Genomic DNA, 19758 nt, shown 5'->3' with positions numbered 1-19758 from the left:
ATGAAATATTTTGTTCAACATCAGCTTGTCTTATTGTTAATTTTTTATTCTAACATTTTAATTAGTGAAATAATATTTGATTAACTACAAGCTCATTTAACCACCATTACTTAACCAGTTAAATAGTCAGATTTAGTAATATTCTCCAGACACAGAAGTTTTATGCTCATATGAAGTATGGAGTCATTCAGTAAAAAGCTGCTCCAAACAATACTTTGAATGAAAAATGTGGACTTTAACATATTAGATGCTGCATTAAATAGAATAGATATTAAATTTCCCTATAAAACAGAGGTGGGCAGAATATGGCCCTCAGGCTGAATCCAGCCCATGAGGCTGTTCTGTCTGCCCTGTGGAGCCCCTAAAAAAAATTCAAAAATTTAAAACCTATCTCTCCTTGGTTCCTGTCAAAAATGACAGGAACCAGGCACAGTAGGACCCAGGGGAATCCTCGGTGGGCTCCGGCAACAGCAGGGCCCACCTGCCCGCCCCCCACACCAGCCAGAAGCCCCAGCGGGTGCTTCTGGCCTGGGACCACATGGCTGGTCAGGTAAGGGGGGTGGAAGGACAGGGAAGGAGCTGGTGCAGAGCACAGGGAAAAGCAGCCCCTCGCCCGCCCTGTGGCTGGTGCTCTCTGCTGCAGCTTCTCATAGCCTGTGCAGGGCTGTCCTGAGCAGACGCAGGCAGCCCTACGTGGCTGTGAGCAGCTGCAGTGCAGGGCATGGGGCAACGGCCACAGGACGGGTGAGGGGCCACTTTTCCCCCACACTCAGCACCAGCTTGTAACCTTGCCCCATCAGCTCTGGACTCACCCGTCTGGGCTGCACTGCAGTGGTAACAGCTGCAGCCCGCCCCCCAGCTTGCCACATCGGGCAGTGTTTGCTGCTGCTGCCCACCTGGAGCTCACACCATGGTAGGCTGTGGCGAGGCTGCCACCACTGCCTCTGGGCTGCCCAGCTCCGAGCAGGCAGCAACAACAAATGCTGCCCGGCATGGTAAGTGGGGGCCGCAGCTGCTGCCACCATGGCACAGCCCCAACGGGCAAGGCTGGAGCCGGCGTGGGGCCCAGGCTGGCAGTGGGCGAAGGTTACAAGCTCATGCTGAGCACGAGAAAAGCAGCCCCTCCCCAGCCCCGTGGCTGGTGCCCCATGATGCAGCCACTCACAGCCTGCCTGGGGCTGCCTGTGCCTGCTCAGGACAGCCCCATGTGGGCTGCAAGTGGCTGCAGCAGGGAGCGGTGGGTGAAGGGTTGCTTTTCCCCATGCTCCACACCAGCTCATTCCCTGCCAGCAAGCAGAGGATCAGGGCTTTGCACTGCCCCCTGCCTATATTGTGGCACTGGGAGTGAGTGGGCACAGGAGTCCAGAGCTGATGGGGCCAGGTTACAAATTGCACATACTAATGTAGCTTTGTCATAAAGAAGAACCATTGTCCCGGGGCCGGGGCCGGGGCCGGTGCCGGCAGGGCCCAGAGCAGGGTGGCAGGGGTACAGGGTCCCAGCAGGCAGGGGCTCTATGGAGCCAAGCCAGCCCCTCCCTTCCCCCCCGCTGGTGCAGCCCAGCCCAGCTTCACAGACCCCTGCCAACCTGTGTCTTGCTCTGAGCCCCACCACTGAGCCCTAGGACGACAGCTTGTCAAAACTGGGTAAGCGGCCCTCCACCTGAAATAATTGCCTGTCCCTGCTATAAAATAACCAGATCAGAAAATTCTGAATTAAATAATGTATAATATATAGGAAGATTTTTGCCTTAAAACATTTGTCAAGTTGCTTTTTGACTTCATATAAACACTTAAATACTGAGTAATTAGAACTGAATGTACAATGTGCTGCTCTGAGTAACAAATGGCATGAACTTACAACCCCAGATATTATTGTAAAATTTAGTATACTGGAATTCAAGATGATAATTTGGCTTTACTTCTTTATAATCCAAAATTGAAAGTAAATTTTTATGCTAGGTAAATCCTCCTCTAAGAAATAGATTTATATCAGCCATTGAAGTCAGTAAGGGTTGTGATTTTTCATTTTAGGATAGGATTTGGCTCAAAGATTTTGAAAAGAAAGCAAGTGCAGAACAGATAACATCATACAGTCCCACATATGCTGTCTTAGGTTCTTCTTTATGACAAAGCTACATTAGTATGTGCAATTTGTATACTGAATAATAAGACTGACCTAAATTATGATGTCTCACCTCTGACACTGTTTAACTATCTCATTTGTCCCAGTGAAAGTAAAAGAGAAATATGGCCCAATACCTTTGCCTCAGCAAGTACAATTACCTTGCCAGCATATGAAAAGATACTCTCTGTGAGGACACCCAGGAATGCCATAGAGAAGGACCGGGTGTAGAAGAGCACTAGCTATCACTTAATGCAATGTACTTAATGCCCGTTCACTGTATTTAAGAATGGTTATGTAAGGATGTCATTAAAGAATGCATTTATGTGATTCTAAATCTGAATTCTGTGCAGATTTCCAATTGCTGGTTCGTAATGCTGTGTAGAATGTGAAAGAATAGGATTGGGAAATGCAGTACTGGAGAACAGCAAGAAGAATATTTATCAGTTTTCTTTGTTTCAAGTTGTTGAGTGGGCTATTATCTCCCTCTCCAGTATTTGATTCCACCCTACAGTGTTTTATGTTGCCAAAAGCGTACGTGGCCATACCGCAAGGCAGATAAATATTCTCCTTGCTGTATTGGAAGGAATTAAACATTATATGGTTCACAGCAGGAGGGGCATTCAATAGATTTGTTTCACTTTACCAACATGTAGGTGGCAAGCAACTATTCAGACTTCCTCTGCTGAACCACTTTTAAACATTTCAGAACTGTTACTGGGAATCCAGCAGTCAGAGATTTCTATCACAGCACAGTTACACTTTTATGTGTCTTCTGAACAACACAGACTGCATTAACCTTAATAACCCTTACTGCAGGGAAGACTAGTATTATTCTCTTTTTACAAATGGATAAACTGGGGGATTTTATGACTTGATCAAAGTTGCACAGCAATCCAATGGAAAAGTTAAGACAGGGGTAGGCAAAATACAGCCTGTGGGCTGAATCTGGCCTGCCAGCTGATTGGATCCAGCCCACGGGCAGGTACTGACCAATTCATTGTAGCCAGCCTAGCCTGCTGCACTCCACATGGGGCTGATCCCTATCTGCTCCCACCTGCGGCAGTGTGCATTGTGCTCCCAGCCTCACCCACCAAAGGGTCCCAGCCCCAGCCAGTCCGCACAGTTTCAGGTGAGGTTGTTGCTGCTGCAGCCACTGAAGAACTTCTTGGCTCCCCCTGCCTTCAGCAGCTCCTCCTCCTGTTCCTGCTTCAGCGCTCCAGGCAGTAGGTAGGGAGGAGAAGCAAGCAGCTGGGGTGAGCGGGAGCGCAGGACTGGTAGGAGTACAGGGTTGGCAGAATCATAGAATGGGCTATCCGCTGCAGGACGGCAAGTTGAGGTGAGATGAGCGGTGGCATTGGCCAAGTTCAGGACTGCAGCCTGACTATTACATGTTCAGTTGAAGTTGGTGGTAATTTTGTTTTTTCTGTTTTAAGCTAAATGTACTTTTTCTAAATTTCCTTTTCCCATTTCTAGTCATTACAGCCATCTGTTCATCTCCCCGCCCCCCAATTCTGTTTCTTTAGTTATAATTTCTTTCTCTTCTCCTTTTATTCAGTCTCTCCTTCCACATAAAAGAGCAGTTCATTTATAAAATGAACAAATGCAATTAGTAGATGCTTTAATCAGATAATTTGTTGCAGGTGTCACTGTACGTGTGGATCTCCAGATTTTAAATTAAGATAAATTAGCATCTTGATTCTAGACCAGCTCAAGTAGTATATTTTGTGTGTGTACGTGTGTAGAAAACAGGAGATGACTTCAGAAGAAATGGCCAAAAAGCATGCAGAATGGCATCACTGGCAGAAGGAAAGTGAACAGAGAACTGGGAGCTAATAAAACATAACAACAGGAGTAAGCTTTTGTAGTTTTGCTTTTACTTACTTCAGAGTGAGTGTGGTCACATTGAGTATTAATTCCCCACCCCCTTTTAATTTGCTGTAACTTCAATATAAATTTCTGAAGTCTGAAGTTTAAGAAGTCTAATCTGTTTCTGAAGTAGCAAGTTTTCATATACATCTCTAGGCCAGATCTGCACTCTTTTGAAAAACAGAGATTCCAGTGGCATTTTACCAGAAATCATGCACTCAGAAAGTCTACCTTTCTTTCCCTGTTGTGAAGCACAGACACTTCGTTGTTCCAGTTATAAGTTGACTCTGCATATGTCAACTCCACACCTTCCTGCCCAATTTTAGGAAAAACAGTTTGTTTCCTTTGAGTATAAGGATAAAGACCTTGAATTGCCTTGCATTTACGAAATCCCACAGGAGACTGAAATTAGCAAGGAAAGGGTTAAATGTGCTACAAATACTAAAATCAAAAGCATACTGAAAAAATTCTAACTTGGTATTTTTGTTACATGCACAAAAATATTGCAAATAGAAAAGTCAAAATTATAGGGGACCCATTTATATGGGTCAAGCACATATACAAGTCGAGGGTGATTTTTATGGTTCTTTTTGTTTAAAAAAAGTTATTAATAAAATCCAACTTACAAAATATCAGATCCAACATTCAGACACATTCAGTCCCCAAAAAATGTGCACAGAAATCATTTACCAATCTCCTGCCAACACCACTACCACAACCCAATTCAATGTCCACAGTTGTCTTTATTCCCTTCCTTTCCCCCAATTCCTGACAGCTGCTCAATGCCTTCTTTAATGTACACTTTTGTGTTTCTTCATCTCTGTATAATAATTCATCCTCTGATCGTCCCTAGGACTCTGTACTGTACAAATTCCACTATCCTCCACTCATTTATCCTTAAATCACAAATTCATTCTCAAGTGTTAGCTCATAGAACTTGCACTTTAGCATTCAAAAACATTTCTCAGATTTTCTGATTTGGAAGCAAGAGATTTATTTATTTATTTATTTATTAGGAAATTCCAAAAATTTGCACCAGATTTCTAAGTAAGCATCTTTTTTGCCTTCTCCCCTATAAAACACTGACTTGGTAGGACAGCTTTTCCATTACTAAAACTTCGTGATTTTTAAATCAGTTTGTGGTCCTTTTGGTTGTAGACCTATAATCAGAACAGTACTGTACTTTAAAACGTTGGACTGAAAAAACATCCAGAAATATTGTGAACTTCCATTTTTCCAAATGAGGCTTTTAACATCCCCAGGTACCAAAATAAAAGTTGGCATTCAGAGGCTTTTCTTCGTGTACGTGAGAAACAGTTTTAAGAAAGTAAGTTCTAATTTCAAAAAACAGCCAAAGGATTTAGATACACAATATCCTGGTGATCCATGGAACATTCAGTCACAAATTCCTGTCATCTTTAGTGTAAATCTTACTCTTTTCTTAGTACGTCATTTTGACTTGTTTTATTTTATTTGAGATGACTTTCCCTGAGAATTCTCAGTTGTTCTCTTTCTTTTAAGAAAACTGCGGAAAGTGTTCATGGTTCATTTCATGGAACTGCTAATGTGAAACAGCATGATTTGACTGTGTTAGGGAACTGAAGCAGATTGCAGGTTCTAAAGAGATTTTTCAGGGGGAAGTAACTGAAGACCAAATATTGTTTTCTGTTTTTCCCCCTTTGTTTTGATTGTTAGCAGTGGAGAAATCATAATTCTGTAATATTTCATTACAGTCACTGTAAATATTGCTACAGGCAGAGTTCAAATGAATAAAGGGAATGTAACTAATAGACAATTTCTAATTACAGATGTGTGTAAAGGGATTAGCAGATTTTTTTTCAGAAGCTGTTCAAGCAAAATTGAAGGTACTTCTTAATTTTAACGCAGAAATCAGGTGTGTAGGACCAGCAAGGTGGTTTTCTATGTCATAACAAAGGAAGACAGATGTCCTTTTGTTACAATGAATAGCATCTGTGTACCCTGAAAAGCAGAGTCCTGGGATTCTGTAGCTGTCCACCTTTCTGCTGCTTTCCCATTCCATGTTGTCTTTGTGAGAGAGATGTCCAGTTAGAGCCTGTTGGTGTTATCTTTACAGTTCTGGGGCTCAGGTTCATGCCTGCAAGAGCAAGGGACGTGTGTGTCTGTGTACGTACAGATACACAGAGTTGATTTTTTTTTTTTTTCCCCCCCTGGTACTTTTGAAGAGACCAGTGAGGGAGTTGTTCTATATTTTGTTTTATTTGTTTGTTTTTCTCTGCCAAGAGCAAAATTCAGGATTCCATCTTTCTGTAAAGGTAAGTAACATCACAAACACCCAAGGAAACGCGTGAAAATTTGCTACCATCCAGTAAGTGAAAGCAGTGTCATCAGCTGCTGAAGGTAAAAATATTAGCAAATAACTAAAGAGGCAAATAATGGAGTCTGCAGACAAAATGTGTTGACGTTGATTTAGGCACATAAAAACTTTTCATTTGCAATTATCATTTATTTTGGTAATCATATGATGTGTAAAATAGTTTATTAATACTGGAAAAGAAAATTGTTTATTCCCAAAAACTTGTATAAGTTATTGTCCCTGAACCAAATTCTGAAATCCTTACGTGGATGATACTGGCCGTGTCTACACGAGACACTGGCTGCTCTGTATCTTGTTGCTACTCTGCACTAGCATTGCATGGCATGAAGCATGACGCAACACTACTGCATAGTAGTAACGAGCTATTGTCAGCATCACCTGTTCGGTGACATTACTGTGCAGTAAAGACTACACACAGTCAATGTTTCATGCAGGCACAGCCACTTTGTTTTAAATAAAGTGACTTTTTGTAATAACTGAGAGAGTTTAGCTGATGCAAATAAAGTTGGCCATCATGATACACGACTATATCACTTGATCTTAGCCTGCAAGAGGCTGAGTAGTGATGGATTGACAAAACCAAATGAACTACGCTAAGTCGCTGTCCAGATTTGTCCCAGTGAAAACTTGTTACAGTTTTTGGGCCACCAGACATGTATTATATAGACAGCTCCATGGCTTTTAAGGCTAAGAAATGTAGAAAAGATGCATTGCTATTGTGAAATGAGATTGGGAGTGAATTCTCACCTCTCTGCCCATGAATCTGCCCATCACATAGTGCCATTACTTGGACTCAATTGCTGGTTTGCCTTTCTTCACAGGACCATGTTTAGTGAAATATTGTAACGGTCATAAAGAAGATTAAAAGGTGGACATATGATTTTTTTTTAATCTTATGTCTTCCAAAATCATAAACATTTGTATAGATATTTGAAAAGCATGTGTCTTGACTATGGAACCGGTTGCTATAGTTTCAGATGCCTTGTTTCTCTTTTAGATCAAATTTAAAGAACTTAACACAAACCAATTCCAGATGCGAGTCCTTATTTAGAAGTGAAGCCACACCAATGATTATTTTTGTTGTCTCTCTTGTAGATTTTAATGGATCCTAAGTTATGGTAGTTGCTTCAAGGTGAATTATACAGTGTCCTGTTCTCTCAGGGGGAAAGACTCTGTCTAAGTCTAATTAACAACTTGAAAATCATCTTTACAAAGTTATCCTTATTTTAAGGATCTTTATTTTGATAGTTTTAATTTATCTCCTGATTCTTTCAAATTAAACACTTGATTTTATCATGTCAAATTTCCTACAAAAAAGAATAAGCAGTCTGGTTCACAATTCAGTGTACAATTAGAGTGATAATCCTCAAGTACCTCAGACAAACTTTTTTTATCTGTCCATCCAGTCTACTAACCCTCCTAAAGCACTTATCACCATAGTAACTTTGCAGTATTCTGTTCTGCATGGGCAACTTTATATCGGTATTCAGTTTTGTTCTTCTGACTGGGATTCGTATATTGGAGTCAGATTTTTTCAATATACACACAAATTGAAGAAAACTTAATTGAGACATTCAGTGTAATGAGTTGACATACACCAGTCATTGAATCATCTTAGTTTTCCACCCATTTTGTTTTATCCTTCCCGCCCTTTCTGTAACCATCACGTTGCCATGGTTTTCCTTCATCTGGGAAGGGCATAAATGAACAACACTTACCATATTTCTGATCTCAGGTGGCATGTACAACAGAACACCATCTTCAAAACACAGACCTATTCTTTATAACATTGGATAATTAAAAATCTTAATTGTATACTCTATGATACTATTAAATACGTTCACTTTAATGTAGTCTAATGGTTCTGAAAAACTTCCCCTAGGCATAAACAGAAAAAAGTGTTTTGAAGCTTTTATAATGAAAGCCTCTGATGTTAAAAATACACAAAGTAGTATTTATGTAGCACTTCATATAGTCTACATGCTGAGGAAAGTATTATTTCCCATTGCAGATGGGGAAACTGAGACACCAAAATCATTTTTATGATTTTGGAAGACATAAGATTAAAAAAAAATCATATCTCTTTATGACTGCTACAACATTTCACTAAACATGGTCCTGTGAAGAAACCACATGTGGAAGGCAAACCAGCAATTGAGTCCAAGTAATGGAACTATGTGACGGGCAGATTCACGGGCAGAGAGGTGAGAATTCATTCCCAATCTCACTTCACAATAGCAACGCATCTTTTACCCGTTCCATAGGCAGCTATTCAATGTCAGTCATGTGTGGACATCAAATTCTCGTCTCATAATTATACGTGTGTGTGTGTGTGTGTGTGTGTGTGTGTGTATATATATACGTGTATTTATTATACATACGCATACATAGAGTATGTGTGTAAATTAAACTCTCTACCTTTAGTATTAAAAGATGTATTTCTGTTCACAACATTTAGTTTTGTGACTACTCTTAGGAACAGCTGCAGATAGAAATATCTCTGTTCAGGAACCAGTGGCTGCTGTTGAGTGATGGCAGATGTTAGTCTGAGGGGCTCCTGCTATTTTGTGATATTTACTGTCACTTTTAGCTGTTAAAGTTCTTCATGGTCTTGTCAAGAGTGTTCTTGGGAGTATAGGTTGTTACGAGCTCTAAATATATGGGAGAATGTTAGTATTACAAACTTTGGCAATGTACAGATAAAGGTTGTGCATTTGATTTAAGGAAATTGACAAATTGTCAGCTATATATATATATATATATATATATATATATATATAGTTGAACATAGAAGATAAAGTTGTGGAGAATAATGCTGCTATTAAGGCACTTAATTGCTGTATAAAAAAAAAACAGAGGGCTGATATTGCTGTGCTCCAAGAAACTCATCTGTTACTAAAGGAATCTCAAATTTAACCATGTTTGGGTGGGATTAGCTATCTGTAGCGGGTATAGTACAGAGTCATGTGGAGTTCTATTTTAGTGCATAAAAAATTGTACCCCCATTCAGTGACGTAGCTAATGATTCAGAGGATAGATTTGTTTTTGCAAATATTAAAATGATAGATTCCATTTTTACTTTGGGTTGTGTCTATGGTCCCAGTGTAGCCACCCAACATTTTATCGTTCTTTTTTGGAGACCTCTCTGAATTTGGGAAATACTCTTTGTGGCCGCCAGGCTTCGAATATCCATTCTCGAGCGAGTTTTGCCCTGGTGGAAAATATAGGGCATCCTACAGGCTCATGTCATTGACCAAGCAGGTGTCTCCCTCTTGAGTCGCCTTCCCCATTCTCGCCTGCCACAACTTGTTCTTCAGTGGACAGGATTGGTTGTCGGGTTTACTTGGTGGCCCATGGTCCACCCGGCGGTCATTCACGGGGCTCTGCCACCCCAACACCCTGGCCTCACGCCTCCTTGTGTATATTGTTCTTCCATCAGCCTCGCCCCACTCGTGGAATCACATCCCACGGCTTGACATCTACACCTTTGTTGCCAGTGGTCAGGTTCACTGGTGCGGTCCTGCTCACTCCAGCTTCCTAGGCTCCACCACTTCTCTCAGGGAAACACAAAGAAAATCTCCGAGGCTCTCCCTCGGCCCTGTTCCTCAGGGATACTTGCTATATCCACTACTCCTCCACTTTGTGCGGGGCAACAAAACAGAAAATCATCAATGAAACACTAAAGTGGGCCAAGGGGGTAGCCTCCTAACATGGCTGCCCCTGTCCCCCTCACCCTGGCTTGAGGCATTCTTCCTACTGCCGTCACCTCTGGGGTCCCCTCCTATTCCCTTGTTGACCAGGTCAAGACTGGTGGCAATGCCCACCCCAATTGTAATCCCCCCTCCTTGGGGCCTTCCTTGTGGTCTTCCCCTTCGTGTCTCCCTTCTCACCCTGGCTGTCCTGATACTCCCACTTGGACTCTGTCTGAGCGCCGGCTGTCCCTCTGGCTCCATCTTTGGGTCCGGAGTGCCTGCAGTGCACCTGCCTTTCCGTTGGTGCTCCCAACAGGGCACTCTGCCCCACGTTGTTCGGGTCCGCCCCCGGCTCATCAGGCTCTTCAGGTCCTGTAGGGAAGGTCCTCCTCCCCTCCAAAGGCAGCTGCAGCCCCCTTTCTTCCCTGCTCTGCCTTTCCTCCACGGCGTCAGCCACCATTTTTATCACTGCTGGCCGGCACTTGGGACTGACATCACCGGCCAGCCTTAATTGAATAAAGAGGCAGCTGATGAGCCGCATGGGTTCTTCTTTCCACCCCTGCTGTGCTGCATCTCCTGTTGCCGGTAAGTATCTTTCATGGAGAGACTTGAATGAATGTTTAGATCCTGTCATTGATAGGACTTATGCCTCTCAAGCCACAAATTGTATCTCTAGGAAAGTTATTAAAAGTTATATCTCAGATTTTGGGTTTAGTAAATATTTGGTGAATAGTTAACCCAACGAGGGATTATGGGGAGGAGGGATGGTTTCAGTGCCTCATTCAATTCATTATCAAACTGGCTCCTTTTTTAATTTCTCAAGGCATAATTGACTCTGTGGTCAATGCATCTGTTGGCTCTGTAGCTGTTTCAGACCATGCTGAGGTGGCATTTCAGCCCTCCCTCACACATAGAACAGATATAAATAATTATTGGTGACTCTGAACTTCCTTGTTGAGTGAATACAAATTTGAAGCATTTATTCTAGAGAAGTTAAAAAAACCTGTAGCTTTATCAACGTACCTACTACTTCGTCCACTTCGATATTATGGAAAACTGCTGAAGTCGTCTTATGGGAGCATATAATATCTTACTCTTCTACAAAAAATAAATGATGAGATACAGAAATAGATAGTTTAATAAGAAAAATTAAATCTTTAGGTAAGGATTATGGCACAAATCCTTTGCCTGATAAACTACACACTCTTACCAGTATTAGATATAAATTGAGTAAATTACTGTCCCAGAAAGCGGAGTATGCTTTATAAAGATTATGCCAAGATTATTGAGAACTGGGGGGAATGCACAAGAAGGGTACTAGCATGTAGACTTAAATCCATTGTGGTGCTCCCGACTGGCACTTGTGAGTGCACTCCCATTTCATGGTCTGGGCCCCCGACTTTCCTGCCACAACTCAATGGAATTGTAAAAGGAGGGGTTCAGTGGTATTCCTTCCCCCTGACCCGAAGATGGTCATACTCACAGGTTTGCCACGGTTGTTCTTGGGGCTCTGCCTCCCTACTCTCCATCCACTCACCAACCATGTGGATCTTCATGGTGCCACACCAATTCTGGGCTATGGCCGATCTATTAGCCTGAGAGGCCTCTGCCTTCTTGAATGTGGGTGGTGTGCAGGCTTGGGAATTCATCCTGCCTACCCCTCTTCCTCCTGGGTCCAGCTCGATCCCTGTGCCAGCCCTGGGGCCCCCTTCTATTTGATTTAGCATTGAAACCTTTGGCTACAGCTAAGAATAAGAGTGATTTTAAAAGTACTTGGGTAGAGACAATTAACAAAATCCTGTTGTATGCAAATGATGCACTAATACTTCTGTCACAGCCTGGGAGATCAGTTCCTTTCCTTTTCTCATTAATCAACAATGTTAGCAGTCTTTCTGGTTATAAAATTAAATGGGTTAAATTTGAGTTACTTGGAGTAAATAATTATACCACAATGGATATGTTAAGCAAATGTCAGTTTTAATGGCAATCAAAACATATCAATTATTTGTATATTAAAATATCCTAGAATATAACTGTTATTTTCTACCAAAACTTTCAGAAGGTTTTTGATGTTGTATTACAGGATCTGAACAAATAGAGTAGTTCGACTGTCTCCTTGTGGGAGGCACATTTAATAGTTTAAAAATAAATGCCTTACCTCACCTAATTTATCTATTTGGTAACCTACCAGCTGTAATTCTCCATTCCTATTTTATTAAAATCAACTGTGTGATCAACAGGTTCTGTGCGGAGAGGATAAAAGAGTTTGACTTCAGTTAAAATGATACAACTACTAATTGAAGTGGGTAGCTTTCAACTTCCAAACCTTTGATAACATCACAATGCCTTTTTAGTAAGTCATGCTAGCTACTGGGTGACTGATATAAATGAGAGCTCTTTGGTATGGGTAGAATTTGAACAAGCAATTAGGTTTACAACTCCATGTGTGCTGGATCCAGCACCAGTTCCATTTGCCATGTCGTACCTGCACCCCTGTACACTAGATCAGGCACCAGCCTTGTATGCCAGATTTGACCCACCGTCCCTTAGCAAGTTTGCAGATGACATCAAGCTGTGGGAAGTAGTAGATATGCTGGAGGATAGAGCTAGGATTCAGGGAGGCCTAAAAAATTGCTGGGTTGGAAAAAAGAAATCTCATGAGGTTCAATAAGGGCAAATGCAAAGTCCTGCACTTAGGACAGAACAGTCCCATGCACTGCTACTGTCTGGGGACTGACTGGCTAAGCAGCAGCTCTGCAGAAAAGGACCTGGGGGTTACAGTAGACAATAAGCTGAATAGGAGCCAACAGTGGGCCCTTGTTGCCAAGAAGGCTAATGGCATACAGGGCTGCATTGGTAGGAGCATTGCCAGCAGATGAAGCGAAGTGATTATTCTCCTTTATTCAGCACCAGTGAGGCCACACCTGGGGTACTATGTCTAGTTTTGGGCCCCCCACTACAGAAAGAATGTGGACAAATTGGAGAGTCCAGTGGAGGGCAACAAAAATGGTTAGGGGTTTAGGGGAGACATGATTTATAAGAAGATGCTGAGGGAACTGGGCTTATTTAGTCTAGAGAAGAGAAGACTGAGAGGGAATTCAATAGCAGCCTTCAACTACCTGAAGCTGGGTTCCAAAGAGGATGGAGCTAGACTATTCTCAGTGGTGACAGATAACAGAACCAGGAGCAATGGTCTCAAGTTGCAGCAAGGGAAGTTTAGGTTAGATATTAGGAAAAACATTCTCATTAGAAGAGTAGTAAAACACTGGAACAAGTTACCCAGAGTGGTTGTGGAATCTCCATCCTTTGATGTTTCTAAGACTTAGGTAGACAAAACCTTGACTGGGATGATCTAGTTAGGGATGGTTCCTGCTTTCAGCTGGGGGTTGGACTAGATGACCTCCTGAGGTCCCTTCCAACCCTAATTTTTATATGATTTCTATGATTCCCCAACCCAGCCGCATATGCACATTTCGCTTTTCATCTGTACCAGGCTTCATCTAAACTTAACAAATTAAAGATACTGCCAATAAATACATGTTGAAGATGTGATGTATTCTTGGTCTCATGCTTTGGTCATGTCCTATTATCAATATTTTTGGAAAGTAATTATAGCAGAGTTAACATGATTTTGAACACAGCACAGGAAGGGGAATCTGAAATAAAATTTATTTCAATCTCAGTGTTGAACATGAGAGATCAGATTTTGTCCCTGTAAAAAGCCAGAGAACTTTTCACAAAGCACTTCCAGTACCATATCATATTCCAATCTGTTCTCAGTAACAGAGTTCTGTAAGTAAATTCTATTTAAGGTTTCATTATCTGTCTTCACCTCTGTCCACTTGCACTGAAGTAAGACATGTAAGGAATTTGTTGGCTTGTGCACAAGACGCACTTGAATAAGTTTAATAAGATAACACACTCATCTTTACACACACGCACTTGTACACACTGGTACACAAAGTTGAAAGTTCAGGAAGGGAGTGAGATGTGTAATGTGCAGATCTATCATCTGCCAGTGCAAACTATGTAAATAAATGCACAAAATGTAATTTTGCATTAAGGTAAACTATACCAGGAATTCCTGGGAGAAGTTTAAAATAAAATACCTTCATTTTACTTACTGAAAGGAGTGAGCTGCTTGTCTACTGGTGTCCAGTGTGTGTGTGTGTGTGTGGGGGGGGGTTATACTTAGGATGGGGGGGAATTATAAGCCACAGAGTAAAATGAAGGTTTTTGTCATTTCAAACCATATGTGTACTTACCACTCATTATTCCCCAAGCTCCTCTGTCTTCTTTGTTATACCCATTGCTACATTTGATTTGAATTTAGCTACTCAGCTCTTGAGAGAAAGGACTATACTCCTACTCAGCTGTGGCACTCACCTCAGTAGGGAGGTATTGTAATTCATAATAATAAATAAGAGTGTGCCTACCCTTTTCATTATTTACCTTCTTTAATTCTGGTTGGCAGAGGCAGTACCATATTTTTTAAATATATATTCATTTTGTTTGGAATATCATGCAACTGTTCCCTAATATCTAATTCAGCAAAGCATTTGAGCATGTACATGACTTCAAACATATGAGCAATCCCATTCCTGATCAGCAAAGCAAATATTAAACTCCCATTAGCTTTCAACAGTATTTTATCACGTCTTAAAAATATACACGTGGTTAAGAGTGCTGATGACTAAAGATTGAATAATGCATGTACTTAAAGTCAAGTACTTAAACTTCATGGCCTTGTTACACCTTACACTCTGAGCCACATAAATGTTGATTCGTGTTAGTGCCAGCTTGGAATATGGAGCAGTTACCCTTAGTCTAGAAACCTTCTCTGACTGTCCCTGACCTGTATAGCTGTGATTTGCCACTAGAGACCTGATGAGCTGAGGCACAACTGAGAGCTGTAGCTGTGAGTTGCCACTAGAGGGCTGGTGAGTCAGGATAGGATAAAAATCCTTGCTCTAAGGCCAGGGGTTTGAGAGATCCTGGATTACTGGAGGACTTCCACTTGAATGGCACATCTGTGGGGAATGGCTGCACCTTAATAAAACAGAGCTGGGAAGTCCAGATCATAGATAATCCTGCTGTGGAGTGGCATAACTTTCAGCCACATAACAGGTACTTAAAACCACCTTAAGATGTTAATGCAGGAGTGGACAAAGTACAGCTTGCGGGCTGCATTTTGCCCACCAGCTGATTGGATCTAGCCCACAGGCAGGCACCCACCAATTAATTGTATCTCGCCTTGCCAGTGGCTGCCCCTGCTGTGCTCTGCATGGGGCTGAGTCATGCCCACACCCACCTGGGGCAGCACATGTTGCGCTCCCAGCCTCCCCCACCAGACAGTGCCAGCCCTGGCCAGAAGGCACAGTTTTTGGGCAGGGCTACTGCTGCCACTGGCCAGGGAGCTGCTTAGTGACTCCTCCAGTGACTCCTCCTTCTGTCCTTGCTGCAGTGCTTTGGGCAGCAAGTAGGGAAGGAAAGCAGCCTTGAGGGGAAGGGTGGGCTCAGCCTGAAGCTCACTTCAGTCCTGCTCATGCATGACTGGGTGGGGGAGCATGTAGATGGAGGTGGGGTGGTGGGTAAAGGAGCTTTGTTGCTCACAAAGCTCCCCCGGGCAGGCACGGGACAAGCAGGTGGAGTGGGAGTAGCAACAGAAGCCAATGCAGCCCTGCCAAGCAAGAGCAGTAGCAGGAGATAGCATGCACTTGGTGCAGCCTTGCCAGGCAGACATGTGGGCTGGAAGCAGCAGAAACCAGTGCAGACTTGGCTGCAGCCCTGCTGGGCAGGTGTGGGACAGAGACCAAGGGTGCCAGGCTCAGCACCCCCTCCCTGACCTGTTCCCCTCTCCTAGGGGCTCCTTTTGCTGCCTGCCCGTGGCATCTGCTTTCCCACCCTCTGCAGCATGCTGCGAGCCAGACAGGTAGCTCTGATTCTCCCTTCCCCTTCCCCTTCCCCAACCTGTGGAGGGGCTGGGCTCAGCCATGTCACAAACAGCAGGCAGGGGGGAAACTGGTGGGGGAGGAAGCACCCCCCACACCCCTCCCCAACTCAACCACACCCCACACATGCAGCCACACTCCCTCATATGCCCTACCCCCACCATACCCACACACTCAACACTGATCCACATACCTCACACCTCAACCACACACCGCACCATACCCACACACACCTCAACCACACGCACACACACGCACGCACACCTCCCACCTCAACCACATACACCCCACACATGCATGCTTATACTTACCTCCCCACCACACATACAGCTACACCTCCCCACACATGCCCCCACACCCCCTGACACACTCCACCCCCACCATACCCACACACACATCCAACAGTCCCAAACACCACACACATATCCATACATACACCTCACACCCACACACACGACACCCTCACCGTACCCGCACACACATGCCTAATGGTCCCATGTATCCCACACCTCAACCACACGCACTCCACACATCTGACACATACACCCAGATCCCTCCCACACCCACACCATACCCACACCCCCCACACACCCACACAATAATTATAAGATAAGAACCCACAGATAAGAAACACCTGTCTTTGTTTTAATTTAAAGTATATTTCTCCATTTAACAAAAGACAGTTGAAAAAATAAATGAGGATATTTCTTTAAAATGGAAAGCAGTTGTCTAATATATTACTTTACTTCTAAACAAAAAAAGAAAAGTATAATAAACTATTGTGCCAGATATTGATGGTAGTATTCCAGTTAACATTTTACACTCATCAGAATAAAAAACTTCATAGTTATGCTTCCCAGAGTATCCATAACTGTGTCATAATATTTTGTATTGTTCTATGGGGGTTTTTTTACTTCATAGCCTTAAGTATAACACAGTGCCCATATCACAGTAGTTAGTTTATAGACTTCTTTTTTGGTAAAATCTCTACCAATTTGTTGTATTGCAATAGTATTTTTCCTGTTTTCATTTGGAGTTTTTGAATTGGAGTTATTAAACAGGAAAAAGGTACAGTTGTACAGGCTGTTAAAATATTTGAGTGTACTGTGATTGAAACACATACTTACACTAAGCAGTGGGAGCTCCAGAAGCCTTCAGAAAGCCCTGTATGTCTGGTGTTTTTTTCTCTAAGCCCTGACAATGTGAGATTTAAATTGTTTGTGCATCTTCAGGATATCATGTACAAAGTCACCCCCACCCCATAATATATTAAATTGAATATTGTAATAGTGAAATAAAGAACATAAATTAAAGATAATTGGAAAGAACTGGTAAAATGCCTAGCCATGATGGGTCAGAAAAGGTCAAAAAGGATTTTGATTTTTGTGTTCATTACCTTTCTTTAAAATGTCTTATACCTTTGTGGAGAATATAGTGAAGATTGTATATGTCAGAGTAATAGATCTCTTTAACATTAATAAACATTTGTAGCATGGATTACAACAGTAGGGTTTATATTAGAATTATATTTATTTATATAACACCATAATTATTCATCCTTAGACCCTCTCAACACCATACAGGTATCATGGTTAACTTAATTGGTTAATTGTGAAATTATCTTGAGACCAGCTACACATACAAAGTAGTTATCACGCCATAAAAGCTCCAACCAATTATAAAGTTAGACCTCAAAAATGTGTGCTAACTTTATAACTGGTAGCTATCAAGCTTTAATTAGCACATGTAGCAGGGTCTTCCCTGGGACTTGGAGTCCTGCCTGGCCAGGGTTGGGAATCGCACAACTGAGGGGACTCAGTCTCAGCAGCTGCTGACTCTGGGCCCTGGCAGCACAGGGACCCAGACAGCAGCAGCTATGGACACTTGGTGCTGGGACTCAGCAGGGTCCCAGCAGCCTTGGGGCATGGCTGCCTCAGGACTGCATGAAACCCTGGGGCTGCAGAATTGCAGCTGCTATGATCTCCCAGCTTTGGGGATGCATGAGACCCACAGGGCTGGGAGATTGCAGGAGCCATGGTTCCTTAGTCCTGGGCATACATAGGGCACCCCCATGGCTGGGATCCCCTCAACCTAGGGGCCTCCCAGCTGCAGGAGCTTGTATCTTGGTCATGCAGGGGAGCCTGGTATTTAATACACATTCCACAATCGCACCTCTGGCCATGCATGTGTGGAATGGCAGGAGGCACAACTGTATGGACCCTGCATTACATTCCATTTCTCCTTTACCTGCACATGTAGAGGGGTCCTTATAGTATTCAGCATTTTACCATAAGTAAAATATGCTAAACTTAAAACAACCAATCCTTTTTCTATATAATTTAAGGATATGAATAGCTGCAGAGCAGTAAAAAAAATTACACCTAGAACTTATCACCAGGTTGAAATTTGATGGAAGAGGCAATGTTTCATTAAAAAAAATAGGCAGGACTGGCCAATGGTGATTTGTGTCTTGTTTCATTACTATCATATCTGAATGTCTTACGTCAATTAATGTATACCCCGCAAAAGGCGGGGAAATACTGTTATCCCCATTTAACTAATGAGGAACCATGGCACATAGAGATTTACCAAAAGAAAATCTGTGGTAGATTCGGAAGTAAAACCCAACTTTCCTGTCAGGCAAGCATTCTGATTAGTGAACCATTCTTCTTCTCTCATTTATATATATAATATAAAAAGAATTCAAAATTTTGACAGGTGTTGTGGTGTTGTTTTTTTACTAGAACCAGCTTTCTACTTTGGAGATGATGAATACTATGTAGATGAAAGTGCTGGCTTCGTTGAGGTGCACGTCTGGAGAACAGGAACAGATCTCTCTAAATCTGCTACTGTTACAGTGAGGTCTCGCAAATCTGAACCAGTAACTGCAGAGGGTGAGTAATTGTTGTGCTCCTGCTTCAGTTTTTGTTCATCTCTCTTAACATGGAGCATTGATCAATTTGGATGGGTTAATGCCATCAATTCTTTCAAGTATAGCCCTTGTAATGGCCCACAGGGCTACCAGGCTAGGTGCTGCACACTTGTATTTGCAATGAGCTTTCATATGAGATGATCCTCAGTCATCTGGAGAAATGTATGGGTGGAGTGTTCAGCAGAATAAGGAAAAACCCGTGCTCACAGTGAGATGACTCCTAGTAAGTTGGGTGTAAAATGGACAGGATAAGGAACCGTGAAAAGGCCTGGCTAGGTGTTGCTTGCAGTCTAAAAAATGAAAGCCATGGGTTGTATCCTGGGAGGTATAGATTACCCTCAACTCCCGTTAGTTTCAGTTGAGTGAATGAAGCTGCGTAGTACTAAATACAATATAATTGACATGCAAGCATACTCTTCTGTTTTAGATCTACCAATTATTCTGATCACTGAACACGTCTACACGTGCCCAGGACTGTGCAGTACCCCTTGGTACTAAGCAGTCTCAGTGATGCACAGTTATTTTTAGATGGTACAATGCTGTAGCTGTAAGGTTACAGCGGTGTAGTATCAGCATCGTGGTTTGTGCCTGCCAACGCTACATCGCTGTAGCAATGAGCTATGTCGCTCTAGCTTATCGCTACAGCAATCTAGCATCTCATGTAGACGCACACACTAAGTAAAAATAATGGTTTATTTGAGAGCATTAAAACGCAGCACTTAGAAATGGTAACAAAGCCAATTATCAGGTCCAGCACTGACAGATGTGGGTCCAAAAATTCATATGCTGTCTCTCATAGTCTGTTGCTCATTGCCTTGCAGTGAATTCTAGGGCTA

At 42.5% G+C, this 19758-nt stretch overlaps 1 protein-coding gene across 1 annotated transcript in view; it reads left to right on the top strand.

Moving 5' to 3' along the window:
- The window catches only part of FREM2 (FRAS1 related extracellular matrix 2), a 210771-nt gene that overhangs the window by 133256 nt on the left and 57757 nt on the right, over positions 1-19758 (top strand). Inside the window, exon 7 of the mRNA XM_090027088.1 lies at positions 18735-18884. Within this exon, the coding sequence (XP_089883214.1) occupies positions 18735-18884 (150 nt within the window). The remainder of the gene's footprint in view (positions 1-18734; positions 18885-19758) is intronic.

This window comes from Crocodylus siamensis, chromosome 1, assembly GCF_052110815.1.
Source record: "Crocodylus siamensis isolate JL-2025a chromosome 1, ASM5211081v1, whole genome shotgun sequence".
In the NCBI taxonomy this organism is placed as follows: Eukaryota; Metazoa; Chordata; order Crocodylia; family Crocodylidae; genus Crocodylus; species Crocodylus siamensis.
This window is presented reverse-complemented; position numbering and strand designations above follow the sequence as displayed.